Below are 18,738 nucleotides of genomic sequence, written 5' to 3' on the forward strand. Positions count from 1 at the left end.
GATTTTTCAGAATAAGTCCGTTAGTTTCGGAGCCTATTCCAAGCAAACAGACAATCAGATCTTTGCTCTTTAATAATAGTGAAGATTTATCCTTAAAATCTATCTTGTTAAGGAAAAATGTAGAAATATTCTTTACATGTGAATTTTTGTATAAAAAATTAGCTTTGGCAGTTTTTAGTATTACAATATGGTGTTTGACGTCTTTTTGTCTAGTTGTTTGACTGGTTATAAGTTTAATAAGGAAAAATCCAAAGCGCTCGTCTGTTTATTTACCTACTATTTACACTACTAACAACGTCAAAACGTCACTTCTTTTCGCCATCACCAGTACCTCTCATCCAATTAACTGACTTGCATAACAGCGCATCGTAGCTAATTCGATAGGGTTGCCATTGTCAGTGAGCCGCCATTATGAACCTTATGTCAAAGGCAATAAATAACAATGCATAAAAGCAGGACTTTCGAACCCAAACAGCCATTACTATTTGCAGTCCTTTGTCAAACACAGACAGGACAAATATCATCAATTTTGAACACCCTGTATGCGAGTACCAGCACATTAAGCTACCAAAAACTATCAAAGGACTTTTAACTTTATTACAAAGCAATAGGTTTGAAAATTGACTACATAATTTTGACAGTTTCGGGTACTTTGATACGCTGGTATCTACATGTGGAGTGTATTATGACGAAAACATAGGGACAAAGTGATTAGTTTGAAAAGTAATTTCGCAGTAAGGCTCGAGTTGGGAATGGGCAAAATACCACAGATGTGGTTATACTATGTTAGTAAATCGATTTGGAATTTACATATTAATTGTGTTCTTCAGTTCTTGTAAAGCCTTTGTAACAAACGAATCTGTCACTTGCTACGCATTTGTAGGTTTAGACCGAAAGTTTCGATTACTTCGGTCTCGATGAAAATTAAGTCCAACAAAGGGAAAACTGAAACGGACTAGCAGTCACTCTGGTACTGAAGTATTTGATATATGCCTGATTTGGGTAAAGTGCTTGTTATTAAAGTGCAAACAAACATCATAACATGAAGTTACAAATGTCACAATGTAACGTCAGCAATTCTATCTTCTCTAAGCTGTCTACTAATAAAGCTTTTAGTAGATTTTCAACCTTATCTGTTCGTAATAAAATCGAGAATCTATTGACAAAGAGACAGGTCGATGTATCGGCTGGTACAATCAGCCTAGTCATTTGGTGTCCAAGTAAGAAAATGAATATTGATCCAGTACGAAAACAGTATCATTATATCTATTGTTATACATAATTGTATGCTTTTTAACAAAGCCATATAATCTGTCTTGTAACCATTGGTTTTTAAATATGTACCTTCAGGCCAGTTGTCGTAGACATGTATCGCGATGTCGCCTGCTGAGTCTACTGGACTGAACACGAACTCCTTCGTCTTGCCCGACACCAGGATTAACCGAAGATTTATCTGTGGAACAAAAAAATAAAGAATTATAAATTCTGTCTTTTAAACATATTGCTGCAGAGATGTTGATTAGACTGGACATAATTATAAAATGTGAATTATTGGCATATACTGGACACAAGAGTGACAATATCCGCAAGGTGGCTGGTAGTGGTTGGATGCGTAGAACTGAAGATCGAGCTCAGTGGCGTGCCATTGGAGAGGCCTATGTCCAGCAGTGGACGAGAACAGGCTGATGATGATGATGACTGGACACAATTCCAGATTCGTTGTTGATTAAAGAGTTTACACAGAAAAACCTAGAATACAAGTTTCAATTCAAACAACGACGCTGTAATATTCAATAATATTATTTAGGAATTACAAAGACATTTATTAAAATAAATATGAACGTTTGAAATATTAAATAATCCCGACAAGACAATCTGTTTACTATTATTATAAGTTCTAGGTAGACACTCTGTAATTAATGTAAATAACATTTGATTTAAGGAAAACACGTAAGTAATATTTTAAGTTTGGCTATAATTATACAGGCACTCAGCAATTAAAACTTAATTACATGATATAAAAACAGTAAATAAGTTTAGCTTTTACAAAAAAAATCGTTTAACTTCTTAGACACGTTCTTTAGACAAGTTCTATCGCTGAGGCTTACTTAGGTTTTAATTATATACTTACATTTCTTGTCAGGTGGAAATTAGGTTCTTTCATTCCTATTTTTACGATGCAATAATTCAAACTCAACTAAAACAAGCATTATGACTTAAGAATGAATTATGGCGCATAAATAACATAGCTAAAAAGGGTTATTTTTCTTCGAGTCGTTTGTGGAATAAGTATATTATTATTGAACAGCATTTCAATAGTTATTCGTAACAAACAGAATAACTGTAAGTAACAGAGACAGTTTTATCTAAAATTAGGCTGTAGGTACTCATACTCATAGGTTTTAGTGAAGTAAAAATCCCACACTCCCTAGTATTTTATCCCCAGAAAGCTAGGCACCTTTTGAATGTTTACCCCCGTCATCAAAAAAGGTACTCATAACTAAACTTATATAAAAACAATTTCTCTAAAACAAAAACAATTAGGGAACTTTATACATTAGCATTACTGTAAAAAACCTTCTTCGAATATTCCCTTTAAACCAAATAACACCTTCACTAATATAGTAGTTCTATACCATACTAGATAGTTTATATTTTGTGACATACAGAATTTACAGCACAGCATATAAAACTCAAAAAGGCCTTGACCCAAAATGGAAGACTTTGATATATATACAGGGTGACTTTGAATTCGACGTATTCCTCTCGGGAGGTGATAGTACAACTAATTTCCTACAAAATTAGCCCTGAGGTCCTTGGGCGAAAAGTGGCTAGTTTCTGAGATATTCAACATTTTTGGTTTTGGTAAAAAAATCCCGAATTGATTACAAAAACATCAATAAATAAAAAAATACTGGTTGGATTTTAGTAGTTTTAGTTTTAATCAGTTGCCAATACATCAGTTATCATTTATAAATACTAATAATGGCAGAAATATCATTCGTTTCAAAATAGCAAGTAATTTCTTATCAAATTTTGTTTTGTGTCACTAATTTGGTCGATAGAAAACTGGATTTATTTCAAAAAAAATATATGACACTAAGCGTATAAACTACTAGAAAAACTTCCTTGGTTTATTAGCTACCCAGAGACGTAAATTTATTCACAAAATTCTCAAAAACAAATGAACTAATTGATGATAACTAGAGTGTAAAGAGTAAAGGGCAATTTCAAAAACATCTTAATTTGCTAAATTTTCTTCAAAGTGATCTCCCTTACGACGAATACATGCCTGAACACACTTCCTTATCACTATGACGTTCACTTTTGGGCTGAATATGCGTCTTATTTCGTCATTATCTTCAAGTATGTTTCGGAGAAGAATTTCGATACACGGCCAAATCCGTTTGAATGAACAAGGGACTTCATGTAAAAATCAACCGGCTTTAGGTTCTGGTCATTGTGTATGCCATGTAGTTGGACCGCCCTACTAATCCAATGCCTGAGAATCAATGTATCCGACCATTGCCGCACAGTAGTTCGATATGCACTTGACAATCGTTGTGTGGAACAAATTCGTCAATCAAATTAATTCAATAAGTAGAATAAGTTAATTCATCTTGTTTCTAAATTAAAATTTTAAAACAATGACCCTAGCCCATTCCTTAAAAATTCTTCATAATTCTCACCATTTAAATTGTTGGATGAAAAGTAGGGTCCAATCAAATAATTATTTATGATACCCATGCAAACATTTGATTTAAAACCGTATGCGCGAACCCGATGGTTTTGGTTTTTTCGGATTTCGTTGACTTTTTTGGGGCTAATAATGAATATTGTGATAGTTTATCCAGCGCACTGTCGAACTACTGTGGGGCAATGGTTGGATACCTTGGTTCTCAGGCGTTATATCAGCACGGGGGTCCAACTACATGGCAAGCACGGTGTCCAGAATCTAACGCCGGTTGATTTTTACATGAAGTCCCTTGTTTATACTTACGGAATTGGCCGGGTATTGAAATTCTTCTCCGAAACATACTTGAAGATAATGACGAAATAAGACGCATATTCAGCCCAAAAGTGAACGTCATAGTGATAAGGAAGCGTGTTCAGGCATGTATTCGTCGTATGGGAGACCACTTTGAAGAAAATTTTGCAATTTTGATTTTTTTGAAATTGCCCTTTTCTCTTTACACTCTAGTTATCATCAATTAATTCATTTGTTTTTAAGAATTTTGTAAATAATTTTACGTTTCTGGGTAGCTAATAAACCAAGGAAGTTTTTCTAGTAGTTTATACGCTAAGTGTCATATATTTTTTTTTGAAATAAATCCAGTTTTCTATTGACCAAATTAGTGACACAAAACAAAATTTGATAAGAAATTACTTGCTATTTTGAAACGAATGATATTTCTGCCATTATTAGTATTTATAAATGATAACTGATGTATTGGCAACTGATTAAAACTAAAACTACTAAAATCCAACCAGTATTTTTTTATTTATTGATGTTTTTGTAATCAATTCGGGATTTTTTTACCAAAACCAAAAATGTTGAATATCTCAGAAACTAGCCACTTTCCGCCCAAGGACCTCAGGGCTAATTTTGTAGGAAATTAGTTGTACTATCACCTCCCGAGAGGAATACGTCGAATTCAAAGTCACCCTGTATATATGTATATATATATGATATATATATATTACAGGTATACACAAAATGATGTGTATACCTGTAATAGGCATACATACCAGTAATGTTATTGTCATGTATCTTTTATATCTTTCTGTGTATGTATTGCTGTTGGTGTACCTAATAAATAAATAAATAAAAAAAAAAAAGACTTGTGTTTCGTTTGCAAGGAAGCCAAAATAAGTAGGTCAAGGATGAAGAGTATCGATTGTACTTTGAAAGCGTATGGACCAATCGTTTAGCAACTAATACGGTGTCAAACGGGGATAATTCACTGTTTTAATGAAAAGAGCCTTATGGTTGCCTCAAATGCCACTCAATTTTAAGACTCCCTCAAAAATAGTTACTAAGTACAACTAAATATTCAGCACGAATGGGCCGGCACGACCAGAGTGATACCACGGCCTCACTGAAAACCAACGTAACGTGAAAAACAACACTTGCGTAGTGTGAGTGAGGTTACCGGTGGCCCAATTACCCCCCTTTCCAATCTTTCTAATCCAACCTACCAACAACCCTTAAATTCCTAACCCCCAAAATCCAACAATGAATAATTATGGGCCAATTGTAGTTCGTAGTATCAATGACTGAAAATAAATTGTTTTTTTATCTAACCCTTGAGACAAAGGAGTTACGTAACTTAATAAACATCATTAATAATGAAATTATAAACTTTTTATGACTTCCGTAAATATATTTGACTAATATAAGAATTTGTATGAACATCATAAAACACGTAAATGATATAATTATAATAATTTTATTGATATATTTGCATAGTTTATTGCAAACGAATGCGAAGTGGAGATTCGTTAAAAGCTAGCCATCCTTGGCGCATAAAATATGTATGGAAACGCGTGGAGCGTTAAACTAGGTACATTATAAGACCTAGCCAATTCCCTAATCAGATTGTTAAACAATACCCATCCTACAATCGGGTAAAAATTAATAGTCAACAAACTTGCAACAAATAGTCAACATTCTTTGAATAATATGGTTTTTTTTTATATTTAAATATGCTATATAGTATAGATGTTTTTTTTATTTCTTATTAATTCAATTTATATAAATTGTAAATATTTAAATACGATTAGATAATGTAAATTATTGCTATTTGGTATTCGGATGTGGTTAAACGATTCTGATTCGGAAGTATTAAAAATAAATTAATAATTTCCTTAGTAATCATATAAAAACTATTTAAATTATATTTTTAAAGTCGTATGCATAAAAAATTCAGAAAAATAAAGCACAAAAAGATATATGCGACCCTGCCAGGATTCGAACCTGGAATCTTCTGATCCGTAGTCAGACGCGTTATCCATTGCGCCACAGGGCCTGTGAGAACAGTGACGAAAATAGCAACCATACGATTTGCAAATATCCAACTGAACAAAAGGAAATCCGTATTTTGTTTTAAATGCCTTTCTTTCACGTTTTGTGAGAAGGATTTCGTTTTCAAATAAATTTTCTATTCATAGGTATCTGACGTCCCAACGAGAGCGTATTTTACACCTACGCAATGAACTAAAATAAAATTAATGGGTGTGAGGCGACCCTCCTATAGAAATACCTACTACACGTACCTACTCCTATATTATAGTAGGTAAGTACGTACGTATATAGCATATTTTGCACGAGCCGGCCGACTCAGGGGACGCAGGGTCTTGCGGCGGCCATATTTCATTTTTCCCGCCATCCGGGGAGTCATCCGCCATTTTCATTCTTGCATCAAAACGTATCTACAAAGTTTTTATATTTTCCTTTGTGTTTTTTGTGTCTTTGCTATATTTCAAGGAAATCTGTCTGGCGTAATTTCATGTATATGTATGAATGTATGTTTACCACTGCGACCTAGATATTGATACGAAATTAAATATTAATATTTTTTTGTAACACCTTAACAGTTTCAACGAGTACCTACACTATACTTCTTTGTTCTTTCTCTTTGTTCTAAATAATGCTTCCACCGCGAGGGACTCATCCATTGTATTTCGACTGAATAAATTGGAGTCTTAGTAAAAGTTGTTTATTTAATCAAATTCCTAGGTTCATTCATTCGCTCGACCCACGCACTTCCACCGCAGATCTGTATTTCACGAACACCGAGCGAAGTGTACCGTTATATCGGAATATCGAAAAAAAGTGCTGAGTTTCCCATTGCATTGACGTCAATGCAATAGGAAACCGTTGTTGTTTTCATAAGTAATTCTAATTGATATTCGGGCAGATTGGATTGGACTTCCGTCGAGCATAGTAACTTGTAAAACGTGTCAATTATTCAATATATCTTTATTTTAGCATATTAAATAGTTTTTTTAAAAACCATCTTCCGACCCGCTCCGTAACAGTGGTGTCAGAAGTGGGATACCAGTGTTGATATCGTCGTAACCGTTCCGCTGGTATTCCCTATCGGGTCGCGAACTACACGTTGCCGACGAGTAATCCGTCTCCGGGGTGTTGCTATCCTTGCTGAGCAAAACCGCACCTCGACAAACTCAGTCTCATCTCTAAAGACGAGCCGCGGCAGTAAGCCTTACGAGTATCGTGCGTAAGCCTGCCGATCGTCCGAAATTCCCGCCGATTCCTTCTGCCACGGGGCTCAACATACGCCCCGTCATCGCGATTCGCGATACCGCCGCCGCCGTCTCGCCGTCCTGCCACGCGGTGCCACGCGGTGCCACGCGCTGCCACGTGGTGCTTCCACGTGTAACTTCGACAACGCTCTGGTGTCACGGGCCGCCGCTGCCGTCCCGCTGTTCCTGCCTGACGTCCCCGTTGCTGCTGGCTGCGACCTGTAGGTCGTGCTGCTGTACTGCCACTCCAGAAACCGTGCTAACCCAGTGCCGAAATGCGCATCGAGTACCTCGTGTTCCTGTGTCTGTGAGTACAACATTTTAATTTGCTGTTATCGCTACAATATCCTTAATTACGAGTAACTGTGGATATTCTTTTTACCTAGGGTATCACATATCGTACATCCTATACATATATTTGTGTTACACGATTTACCACCCTATTATCCTACCGTTGCGTTGTATCATTCTTTAAATTCATAATGTCGACGGAAACTAACGAATCTACCACTTCTAGGAAAAGTGCGAAAATCTCGATGAGCGAACAGTTTCCAATCAAAGTACTTTGCGATTTTATTAGCCCTTATAAAGGAGAGCGCGATACACTTACCGCTTTTCTTACCAACTGCCAGAACGCATTAGATCTAGCTTCACCAAGCCAAACGGTCTTGTTAACTAAATATATTTTATCACGCCTAGAAGGCAAGGCTCAGATTGCATGTTCAAATAAGATATTTGAAGATTTTAACCAACTGAAATGCTTCCTAAAACAAAATTTCGGTGAAAGAAAGCACTACAATCATTTATTGTTAGATTTGCAGTCGTGCAAGCAGTTACCAAATGAAACTGTTGCGCAATTCTCACTTCGTATCGAAAGTTGCCTAACAGATCTTCAATCAGAAATTTATAACTCTGAATCTCTTAAAAGAGATGTATCTGGTCGTATCGCCATGACCGAAGATTTGGCCTTATTCACGTTTAGTTTAGGGTTAAATCCACGACTTAGTAATAATGTCAGATGCAGAAACCCAAAGTCACTTAATGACGCGATTAACGTGGCTCTCGAGGAGGAAAAAATACAAAACCTCCTATATAAAACATCTATTAAGCCTAAATGTAGGATCTGTGGTAAACCCGGGCACTCAGACTCTGAATGCCGGGAGAAACAAAAGCGCACGGGCCCACCACATGTCCCGTCGGATCCTCAACCATCAACATTATTTAATAATTCGGGGTCCCAACTTTTCTGCAAATACTGTAAAAATAAGGGTCATGATATTACTCAATGCCGCAAAAGAAAATACAATAATGAACGGCGTAATACATTCAACCCACATACTCGCGATAGACCAGCTACGATGAATCATATTACATTCGAGCCGCCGATGCCGTCGGCACCGTCACCGACACCTTATTATACTACTTGTGAGAACGATGACGATCACAATAACTCTTTAAACTAAACTCACGGATTACGAAAACGTGCCGTCGTTATCCGGATAATTTAGGCACTCGAACTTTTATACATAAATCGCATAAAAATAATATCTCATCTCAGCACGCTCCAAAGAGAGTCCCTGTTTCGCTGAGTCATTCTTCTATTTCATCTCGACACACTCTTCCAAGAGCCCCTGTCTCGTCGAGTCAAAATCGTTCTACATCTCAGCACGCTCCAAAGAGAGTCCCTGTTTCGCTGAGTCATTCTTCTATTTCATCTCGACACACTCTTCCAAGAGCCCCTGTCTCGTCGAGTCAAAATCGTTCTACATCTCAGCACGCTCCAAAGAGAGTCCCTGTTTCGCTGAGTCATTCTTCTATTTCATCTCGACACACTCTTCCAAGAGCCCCTGTCTCGTCGAGTCAAAATCGTTCTACATCTCAGCACGCTCCAAAGAGTCCCTGTTTCGCTGAGTCATTCTTCTATTTCATCTCGACATCCTCTTCCAAGAGCCCCTGTCTCGTCGAGTCAAAATCGTTCTACATCTCAGCACGCTCCAAAGAGAGTCCCTGTTTCGCTGAGTCAAAATACCATTTCATCTCGACACATTCCCCAGAGAACCGCTGTTTCGTCGAGTCAAAATACCATTTCATCTCAACACGCTTCTAATAAAGCCCCTGTATCGTTGAGTCCAAATATACTTTCTCATAATGAATCCGCTGTGCGTGCGGTACAGCCATACCCTAATGTAGAAATCATAGTAAATTCTGAAATTCCAGTCTATGAAATATCTTCATACTCAAAGAAAGTGTCATTGCCCCACGTATATATAACTACCTCACTCTCTATTCAACCGTTGTGTCTTCTTATCGATACGGGAGCAAGTATTACCTTAGTCAAACGGTCAAGTTTAACCAAAGTACCTGAATTATCTAGCGAAATAGCTAAGATAAAAGGTTTTAATAACATTGACACTTATTCAGAAACTCTAGGCACCTGTCAAATAAAATTTATCTTGAATAATAATTACCACGAGTATAAGTTCCATGTAGTTAACGATAACATTAACCTAGAGTATGATGGTATCATTGGTAGCGACTTTTTAAATCATTTCAAAGCCAATATAGACTACACTTCACAATCAGTCCATATATGCGGACAGAATCTGGATATTAACTATATCCAACCGATTTACGTCATCCCAGCTCGCTCTGAAGCGGTCATCGAATGCGCAGTGTCTAATTACTCGCGCAATCATTATAAAAACAATGAGGGTTTATTATTAGACCACTCTATAAGTGAAGGTATTTACATAGCAAATTGCCTTGTTACTATAAAACCAAATAAAAGGATTAACGTAACTGTGTTAAATACTACTGACTGTGATATACAGGTCCAAGACTTTAAAGTCCAGTTGACACCTCTTGAACATGATATTGCCACTGATTCGAACGAATGCGTCAACGCTTTATCCTACTCTGAATCTGATAGACCACAAAAAGTACTAAATCTGATACGCTGTTCTCATCTAAACTCCGAAGAAAAGGAGGCTTTGCTAGAATGTTGCTCTCAGTATACGGACATTTTCCACTTAGAAGGTGAACCTTTATCATTCACAAACGCAATCGAGCACACTATAGATTCGGGTGATGCGCCCCCTATTCATGTAAAATCTTACCGCTTCCCTGAGTGCCACAAGGAAGAAGTGGACTCACAAATCCGCAAGATGCTTGATCAAGATATTATACGTCCGTCTACGTCACCTTGGAGCGCCCCTGTTTGGGTAGTCCCTAAGAAGATGGACGCTTCTGGGAAAAAGAAATGGCGTATAGTAATAGACTATCGCCGTTTGAATGACGTCACTGTTTCTGAGAGCTACCCTTTGCCACTGATTACTGATATTTTGGATCAGTTAGGTCACTCAAAATATTTTAGTACATTGGACCTGTCGAGTGGCTTCCATCAGATCAAAATGAACTCCCTAGACGCACAAAAAACAGGGTTTTCAATTAATACAAATTCTAGCACTACAGGGCACTATGAATTCCTACGAATGCCTTTTGGGCTTAAAAACGCCCCGTCAACTTTTCAAAGGTTGATGAACACCGTCCTTTCTGGTCTCCAAGGCCTCCATGCATATGTTTATCTTGATGACGTCATAATTTACAGCAGTAATTTAACATCTCATATGGAAAAAATAAGGTTAGTCTTCGACCGTATCCGAAAATTTAATTTAAAGCTTCAACCGGATAAATGCGAGTTCTTAAGACGCGAGGTTGCATATCTCGGTCATATAATCACAGATAAAGGTGTTTGTCCAAATCCCGAGAAGGTTAAGGCCGTCTCTCAATTCCCTACTCCCAAGAATCCAAAGGATATAAAATCATTTCTTGGGTTAGTCGGCTACTACCGTCGTTTTATTAGTAATTTCTCTCAAATCACTAAACCACTGACCAGCCTCCTGAAAAAGGACGCTATATTTCAATGGTCGCAGAGCCAAGAACTTGCGTTTACCACTCTCAAAGATAAATTAACCTCCGCACCTCTACTCCAATATCCTGATTTTACACAACCATTTCTCCTAACTACCGACGCCTCTAATTACGCAATAGGAGCTGTACTATCTCAAGGCGCAATCGGGTCTGACAAACCCGTCTCGTATGCATCGCGTACACTAAATAAAGCCGAGGGTAACTACTCGACTATTGAAAAGGAGCTCCTAGCGATCTTATTTGGCGTAAAAACATTTCACCCTTACTTGTTTGGTCGAAAATTTAAAATCATTACCGACCACAAACCTCTAGTCTGGCTTTTCAATGTCAAAGATCCAGGATCTAGGCTCATTAGATGGCGTTTGAAGCTTGAGGAATATGATTATGAAATCGTATATAAGAAAGGTAAATTAAACGCAAACGCCGACGCCTTATCTCGATTCCCTGTAAACGTATTGCAAGAAAACGAAGGTTCCGATTCGATTATCTGCAATCCAGCAATGACATCTAACGACGAAGAGGTCTCTCACGATTCACCATCCACGTCAGAAACTTATGAGCAGTTCCTTAAAATTATAAAACACCATAACGTGACATTCGACACCGTTATCCAGGAACATAATGAGTCATTAATGAAAGCAAAGTGTAAACTTATTGTCTATCCAACGTCCATTGACTTAGACGAATCTGTGCCTTATTGCCAAGATATTATAGACGCCTCCACTAGCGAACCTAACATCCGCGACATAGAACGCGAACTATATACTTTTTACTCCACCTCTAACAATGATCATTTATTCACGCATTTATTTCTAAAAGTACATCACTATGACGAAATGACTCACAAGGACATATTTAACCTGGTTCGTGATTATAGAGATATGATAAAATATTGGTACATGGAAGAAAAAGAATTCGCGATATCGGACTTTGCAGATCCATACACGAAACTATCATACACAAAAATCTACAATACTTTATCATTTCTATTTCATAACACGAACATTAAAATCAACATCTACCGTAATTCTATTCGATACCCGACACCTGATGAAGTCAAACGTATTCTTAGAGATAACCACGACTCTCCTCTAGCTGGTCACCCGGGTATATCACGCATGTTTGACAGAATCAAAACCCAATTCTGGTGGAGAAATATGAGGCAAGATATCGAGGATTATGTGAAAAACTGTCGCTCTTGCCAAATTAATAAACCTCTAAGAAAAATAAATAGGGCCCCTATGATTATCACATCAACGGCATCTCGGCCTAATGAAAAGGTCTACCTCGATTTAGTCGGCCCTCTTCCCGAAACACACGAACATAAATATAAATTTTTGCTTACAGTACAAGATGACTTAACTAAATATTCTCAGGCCTATCCAATGCAATCCTGTTCCGCTGAAGAAACCGCGAAATCTTTAGTTCTATTCATATCCCATATGGGAATTCCTAAACTAATAATATCCGATCAGGGCACCAACTTCTGCTCTGATCTCTTCAAACAACTCGAGAAACTGTTCAGCATCAAACACGTGTTCGCATCTCCTTACCACCCTCAAACATGTGGTGCACTCGAACGTAGTCATTCCACCCTAAAAGAATACCTCAGGTCATATATAGGTGAAAATCAACATACTTGGGACCTCTACATCCCCAGTGCTATGATAGCGTATAATTCAAATATACATAGCACCACAGGTTATTCACCCCTGGAATTACTTTTCGGATTCAAACCCTATTTACCTTCAAGTATCGATACTCTCGAATCTAACACTTATACAGATTACATCCGAGCCCTTAATCACCGACTATACTATAGTCGTCAGAAAGCTCTCGAAAACATTCAATCCTCAAAAGAGAAATCAAAAACTTATTACGATTCCCGCACGAAGCCATTATCCTATAAAACAGGAGACATGGTATATGTCCGTTGCCACCATAAGCAAAACAAGGCACTATCTCCAGTATGGAAAGGCCCATACAAAATAATAAGGTTAAATGGCAATCATTCTGTTACGCTGCTCATTAATCGCAAATACGTACGTCACCACTACGACGAAATCAAGCTGGCCGGTGACGTAACAGTATAATATTAGTGACGTAACAATAGATACATAAGTACTTCATTGTTATTTCAGATCGACGCTGCCGTCGCCGATCTCATGCGAATACGTTTCTTCGATAGTCAGCAGTCCCGGACTTTACTTTGATAAGCTCCTAGATATTAAGTTTACTAATAGTGACTGGAATGTTATAGCATACGTAGATATAAGTCACGTACAACCTAATTTAGATAAAGTCGAATTCTTATTTGAAAAACTTAACGTATTCTGCAATTCATTAACTTCTTCTAAAATACAGACTGACTGTATTAATTCATTATCTGCTTTAAAAAATCGTCACATTCTTAACGTAAGCAAATTCTCCTCCATATCATATTTATTGGTCGATGAAAAACCTAGTAGACGTCCTAAAAGAGGTCTCATGGACATCGGTGGCACATTGCTGAAAACCATTTTTGGTACTTTAGATTCTGATGACGCAGTGAAATTCTCAAAAGCCATAGAAGAAGTACAGACGGATGAAAAACGTCTTGCTCATCTCATGAAAGACAATATCCACGTGATAAAATCAACTATTTCATACTTCAACAACACCATATCTAAAGTAAATGAAAACGAAAACCATATATTACGGAACATGGAAACAATCCACAAAATATTAGAAACGGTAGTGAATAATAACGATAAATTAGAAATTAAATCTGAGTTAAGTTCTTTACTACAATCATTAGAGTCCATTATAATGACATTGTCTTTCGATATAGAAGATATTAATAATGCAATTCTTTTCGCGAAACTCAACGTTTTGCATCCTACTGTACTGAGTCCACACCAATTGTATAGTGAATTAGATAAGCATAGGAATGACCTTCCTGGCCATTATGAACTTCCTATACCTTTAACGTTGCAGAATATACACAGTCTAATCGATGTTTCGCAACTTGCGTGTTTCTTTCATTTAAATAGTTATTATTGTTGTCAAGATCCCTCTAGTATTACCGCAAATCTACGACCTATATAGGATAATTCCCTTACCTGTCCCATACGATATGTCGAAACCCGATACCTACATTCTTATCGAGCCAACTAGCTCATATGTAGCGATTACAGCTGATCGAATGTTTTATTCACTCATAGCAGACATAGACAAGTGCAAGTTAATAAGTGATAAGTGTTATGTGTGCGTGTTAACTAATGTGTTTTCAGCGATCGCCAATCCTACGTGTGAAACAACTCTCTTAAGTGACGTAATTAACAAACTTCCTGACATATGTGTAACGAAACTTATTCACGGTTCAATCGATCTATTTCATAAGTTAACTTTTAACCGTTGGATTTTTGTACAATCTGAACCTGGCAAGTGTCACGTAGCTTGTAATGATAAGGATATAAATTCCGATGTTATTTTGTTTGGTACTGGTATCTTGACCTTGCCCAGGAATTGTAAAGCTTTTTACAAAACGCTGCAATTTGCCGCTGTTGGCGAAACAATTATCGGGAATGTTACTAATACTATATCCAATTTCGACATCTTACAAGATGACTGTTGTGAGCGTTCTAAGTTGAATAAAACTTTACAGCGATTACCTTACTCAAAACTAAATAACTTAGACAACCTTGATTCTCTACTACAGGCCAGTATCCATTTGAAATCTTTTGAAGAAGAGATTAATAAAATAGAAAATCCATCTCATTTTCAAACTTATAGCACTCACTATCTGTCTGTAAGCCTGTGCATCTCTCTGCTAACTTTATTATATATTTTATATAAAAGCCGAAAGTTCTTCTATTCAACCAACGCCCCATGTTGCATTCAAATATTTAATCAATGTCATAATACTAAAAATAAATCGGTTCCCGTTTCTCAAGCTGTATTTCATGGTGACTCAGTAACACCAATCAATAAGGACGAGTCAGAATTTGTAGAAGATTTACGGGTAACACCAACCCCTATTAAGAGAAACATTTTGTTTAGCAAAACTCACGATAACTAAATTGGGACGAATGCACATGGTTGTGAATTAGACTATAATTTTCTTTCTTTCTATATTGTTATTTTATAAGTTTAGATCTTAATAATTACTCTTTAATGTATAACTAAACTCTATTTAAGCAACTCCTATTGTCAACCCTAACCTTGACTTTAATAGTTTGTATTCGATCTTAATTAACGATGATCAATCTTATTTTAATAACAACTTTAGAGTAATTGTTCAACTTGTTTCTTTACTAATTATATTCAAGTCTTCTTATTCTAGATTAAAAGATTATTATCTTAGACTTAAGAATAATCGTTATCTCGATGTTTTACTTTTATCTTAATTATATTTGTAATTGTCATATAAAGTACAACTATATTTTAATGCCTCGACGTAAATCCAACTCAGCATTCAATATTTAGCACGCATTCATCTCGAAATCTCTCATCACTTTAAGATGTGATGATCGATCTTAACGGGGGGTTGTTATATCGGAATATCGAAAAAAAAGTGCTGAGTTTCCCATTGCATTGACGTCAATGCAATAGGAAACCGTTGTTGTTTTCATAAGTAATTCTAATTGATATTCGGGCAGATTGGATTGGACTTCCGTCGAGCATAGTAACTTGTAAAACGTGTCAATTATTCAATATATCTTTATTTTAGCATATTAAATAGTTTTTTTTAAAAACCATCTTCCGACCCGCTCCGTAACAGTACCGTGGCCGACCCCAGTTAGTTCCATCGAGGTCATTGTTGAAAAAAGCTTTATAACATAGTAAAAATTTATGTTAGCCTCATATTAGGGTCAAGCGGTATTGAAAAACGGTCTTTTTCACCAATATTCTTCCAAGAAGAAGATTCCTCGCGTTTTGTAGAGGAATTTTATGGGGTTCTGGTGTTTTCCTATGGGGACCATATTATTTATCGTTTGTATTGTTCAAACAGACGTTTTTTTGGGGAGACCGGCTGGGCATTTCCCGTTTTTGGTCCTCCCATTCTGTTTTATGATGAGCAAACAGAGGGGGCGTGTGTATGAATTACTTATTGATTCTATTAAGCGTGAATGATGAGGTAGATAATGTGGTATGAACTGGCCATTGCTTTAATGCCAACTAGGTGAGTACTGTGTGACTTGAATATATCAATGGAAGAGCAATTGCACCAAATGGAACACGTATTTAGGGGAACGACGCCATAAAAGAGGAGAATTACTTGCGAGCGTATATGACAGTGACGTCACGGCTGTTAGAGTCTATAATGCCCCGATTTACTGGATTGAAGACAATAAGCCAGCAGTTGCAAGTTTTATGGTTCCATCTGCAATGCGGGACGTTGGCAGTGTACGGAACCAACCGCTAGGCCGCTTCCGTTGCATACCAATATAATTGATTACCCTACCAATACAAGAGCTGCGGCGGAAAATATTTTTAATCAATAACATACATTGATATTGTTAGATATGTTAAACCATGCAAAAAGTATATTAAACTCGTCGTAGCTGTATAAAATAAGCATGCCATTCCTTCAACTAACAAGATACAAAATGCTTAGCGTTTCCTGTAAAATGTTCTAATTGGACCATATTAAATTCTCGTGGATCCCTGTTGGAGGGTGTCGCAACCCTGCCTTTGTAAATTAAACTTAACGGTACTTAATTTTAGATACTAGAACAGCTTGTAGATTAAAATCACTGCTAGTAATTGGAAGATTCGTAGAAAACCACAAATTGTACCTGATTTAACACAAATTAACGAATTGAAGTTCGAGAATTCTAAACATTTCTAGTAAATAATTCAAATTAGTAGGTAGGTAAAACCTTTCACGTCTTAGCAAAATCCATTATAAAATAAACAGAATAGCCTTGACTTAAAAACCTTGGTACGTAAAATATCACATCGGGAACATGGCACGTGTACAAAGTTATATGCGATATTCAGAATACTAAAAAGTTGGTACTGATCGGCTTTAATATTTCAAACAGGCGGGCAGCGTGAAATATGGAATAAAAGTACATATTGATTTAGAGATACATGAATGGAACAAGCATAGAAATACTTGTCCTTGTAATACTTTACATAATGATCATTCTTGGCGTCTATCCATTCAGTGTTAAACTGTTAAGTCATTTAATTCTCCAGAGACTCGGATACTTGGGGCAACTCTTTAGCAAGTTCTTCTAATTGACTCAAAGACAAACAACTTCTGTTACTCAAGTCTTCAGCGACAATTGCCTCCATCGTATACTTGTTGCTGTTTTACTTAGACGATACTTAACATCTTGTTCCAGGAAAGCCTACAAAAAACTCGGCCAGCACTCGGCACTCTTGTTATTTTCATTTCCTCGCGGCGATTAATTTAATGTTGGCGAATCTGTTGCTTATTCCAATTTCCAACATTACAAAGTTACCAATTTATTTCACTTTACAACATTTCTGTTGCCATCGCCTTTTGTGCCGAAAAACGTAAGCGTTAGCCTCAGCTCAGCCGAAGCATTTAAATAGGTGGAGTTGAACGCAGTCAATTAAATCAATGGTTTGCATTGTCTTGAAGAAACTTTCAGTGAAAAGAATGGCAGTCAGTGGACTGTAAAAAGAAACGAAGTCCGTGTTTTTGTTATAGTTACTTCCGCGACTGAACACCAATGAACCGGTTTTCCTTGACTTGCAATTTTATTAAAACAACTGAAGGAACTCGGATCCACGGATCGTTCTTAAAAACTTTCGTCCCAAGTTACTTTACGGTTTCTCTTGCCAGTCACGAAAGGTCGGACCCTCACAAATATTCAAGAAAATGATAATCGATACACCCCTTCCGTCGAATTATCGAAACAAACAGGTCCGGGACCTTTCCTGGTCGGAATTCTGCCTACACTAGCGACACCATTTATACATGACACCGGACTTGACCGAATCTAACACCTACAATTTAGGGATTTCGTATGACTTGAATATGCCTTAACTCCGTATAATATACCGGTATGGTTCACTAGTTTTCTTCTATATTGGAGAGTTTTTATATGTCAAGTAAGCTGCATATTACTATTCTTATTGGTTTTTCCTTATTTTTGTGTGTTTCATAACGCCTTAAAAGGATATTCCACTTCAAAAAGAGATTACAAATATAAATAAGAATATCTAGGTCACATATTTCCTGCTTGTGTATTTTGCTGTAAAATTAAATATTCTTTCAAAACCGCGAGGAAAGGCTGCAATAGACAGATAACAAGCTAAACCCAAATGCTCGCTTTTTCAATTTGGTCGTGGTAGTGGAAAGAGTAAAAAAACAAAGGTATTTACTTAATCAGTGTATTATGCCGTGCTGCCGGAGTAACCGGCAACATGCAAGCGAACTTCCCTGGCTCAGCGCCAACTAATGCATGAACATGTTTATACTTTCCCGTGTTCGGGAGAAATTCCAGGCGCCGCTGGTTGGTTGGCTTTGACCGCAGGCAAAGGCCGTGTTATCAGCGTTCTACTTGTTTTATTAAATGCAAC

At 37.0% G+C, this 18,738-nt stretch overlaps 1 protein-coding gene, 1 non-coding gene and 1 pseudogene across 3 annotated transcripts in view; 1 reads left to right on the plus strand and 2 right to left on the minus strand.

Moving 5' to 3' along the window:
* LOC118271225 (ubiquitin-like protein 3) overlaps positions 1–18,738 on the minus strand; it is a 154,939-nt gene that overhangs the window by 7,345 nt on the left and 128,856 nt on the right. For both annotated transcript variants that reach the window (XM_035587227.2, XM_035587228.2), the window contains exon 2: positions 1,345–1,453. In XM_035587227.2, coding sequence (XP_035443120.1) covers positions 1,345–1,453 — 109 coding nt within the window. The remainder of the gene's footprint in view (positions 1–1,344; positions 1,454–18,738) is intronic.
* Trnar-acg (transfer RNA arginine (anticodon ACG)) lies at positions 5,957–6,029 on the minus strand. The gene has a single exon. It is a non-coding gene; the product is annotated as a tRNA-Arg (tRNA).
* LOC126911042 (uncharacterized) lies at positions 7,121–15,616 on the plus strand (annotated as a pseudogene).

The sequence above is a fragment of the Spodoptera frugiperda genome, chromosome 9 (assembly GCF_023101765.2).
Source record: "Spodoptera frugiperda isolate SF20-4 chromosome 9, AGI-APGP_CSIRO_Sfru_2.0, whole genome shotgun sequence".
NCBI lineage: Eukaryota > Metazoa > Arthropoda > Insecta > Lepidoptera > Noctuidae > Spodoptera > Spodoptera frugiperda.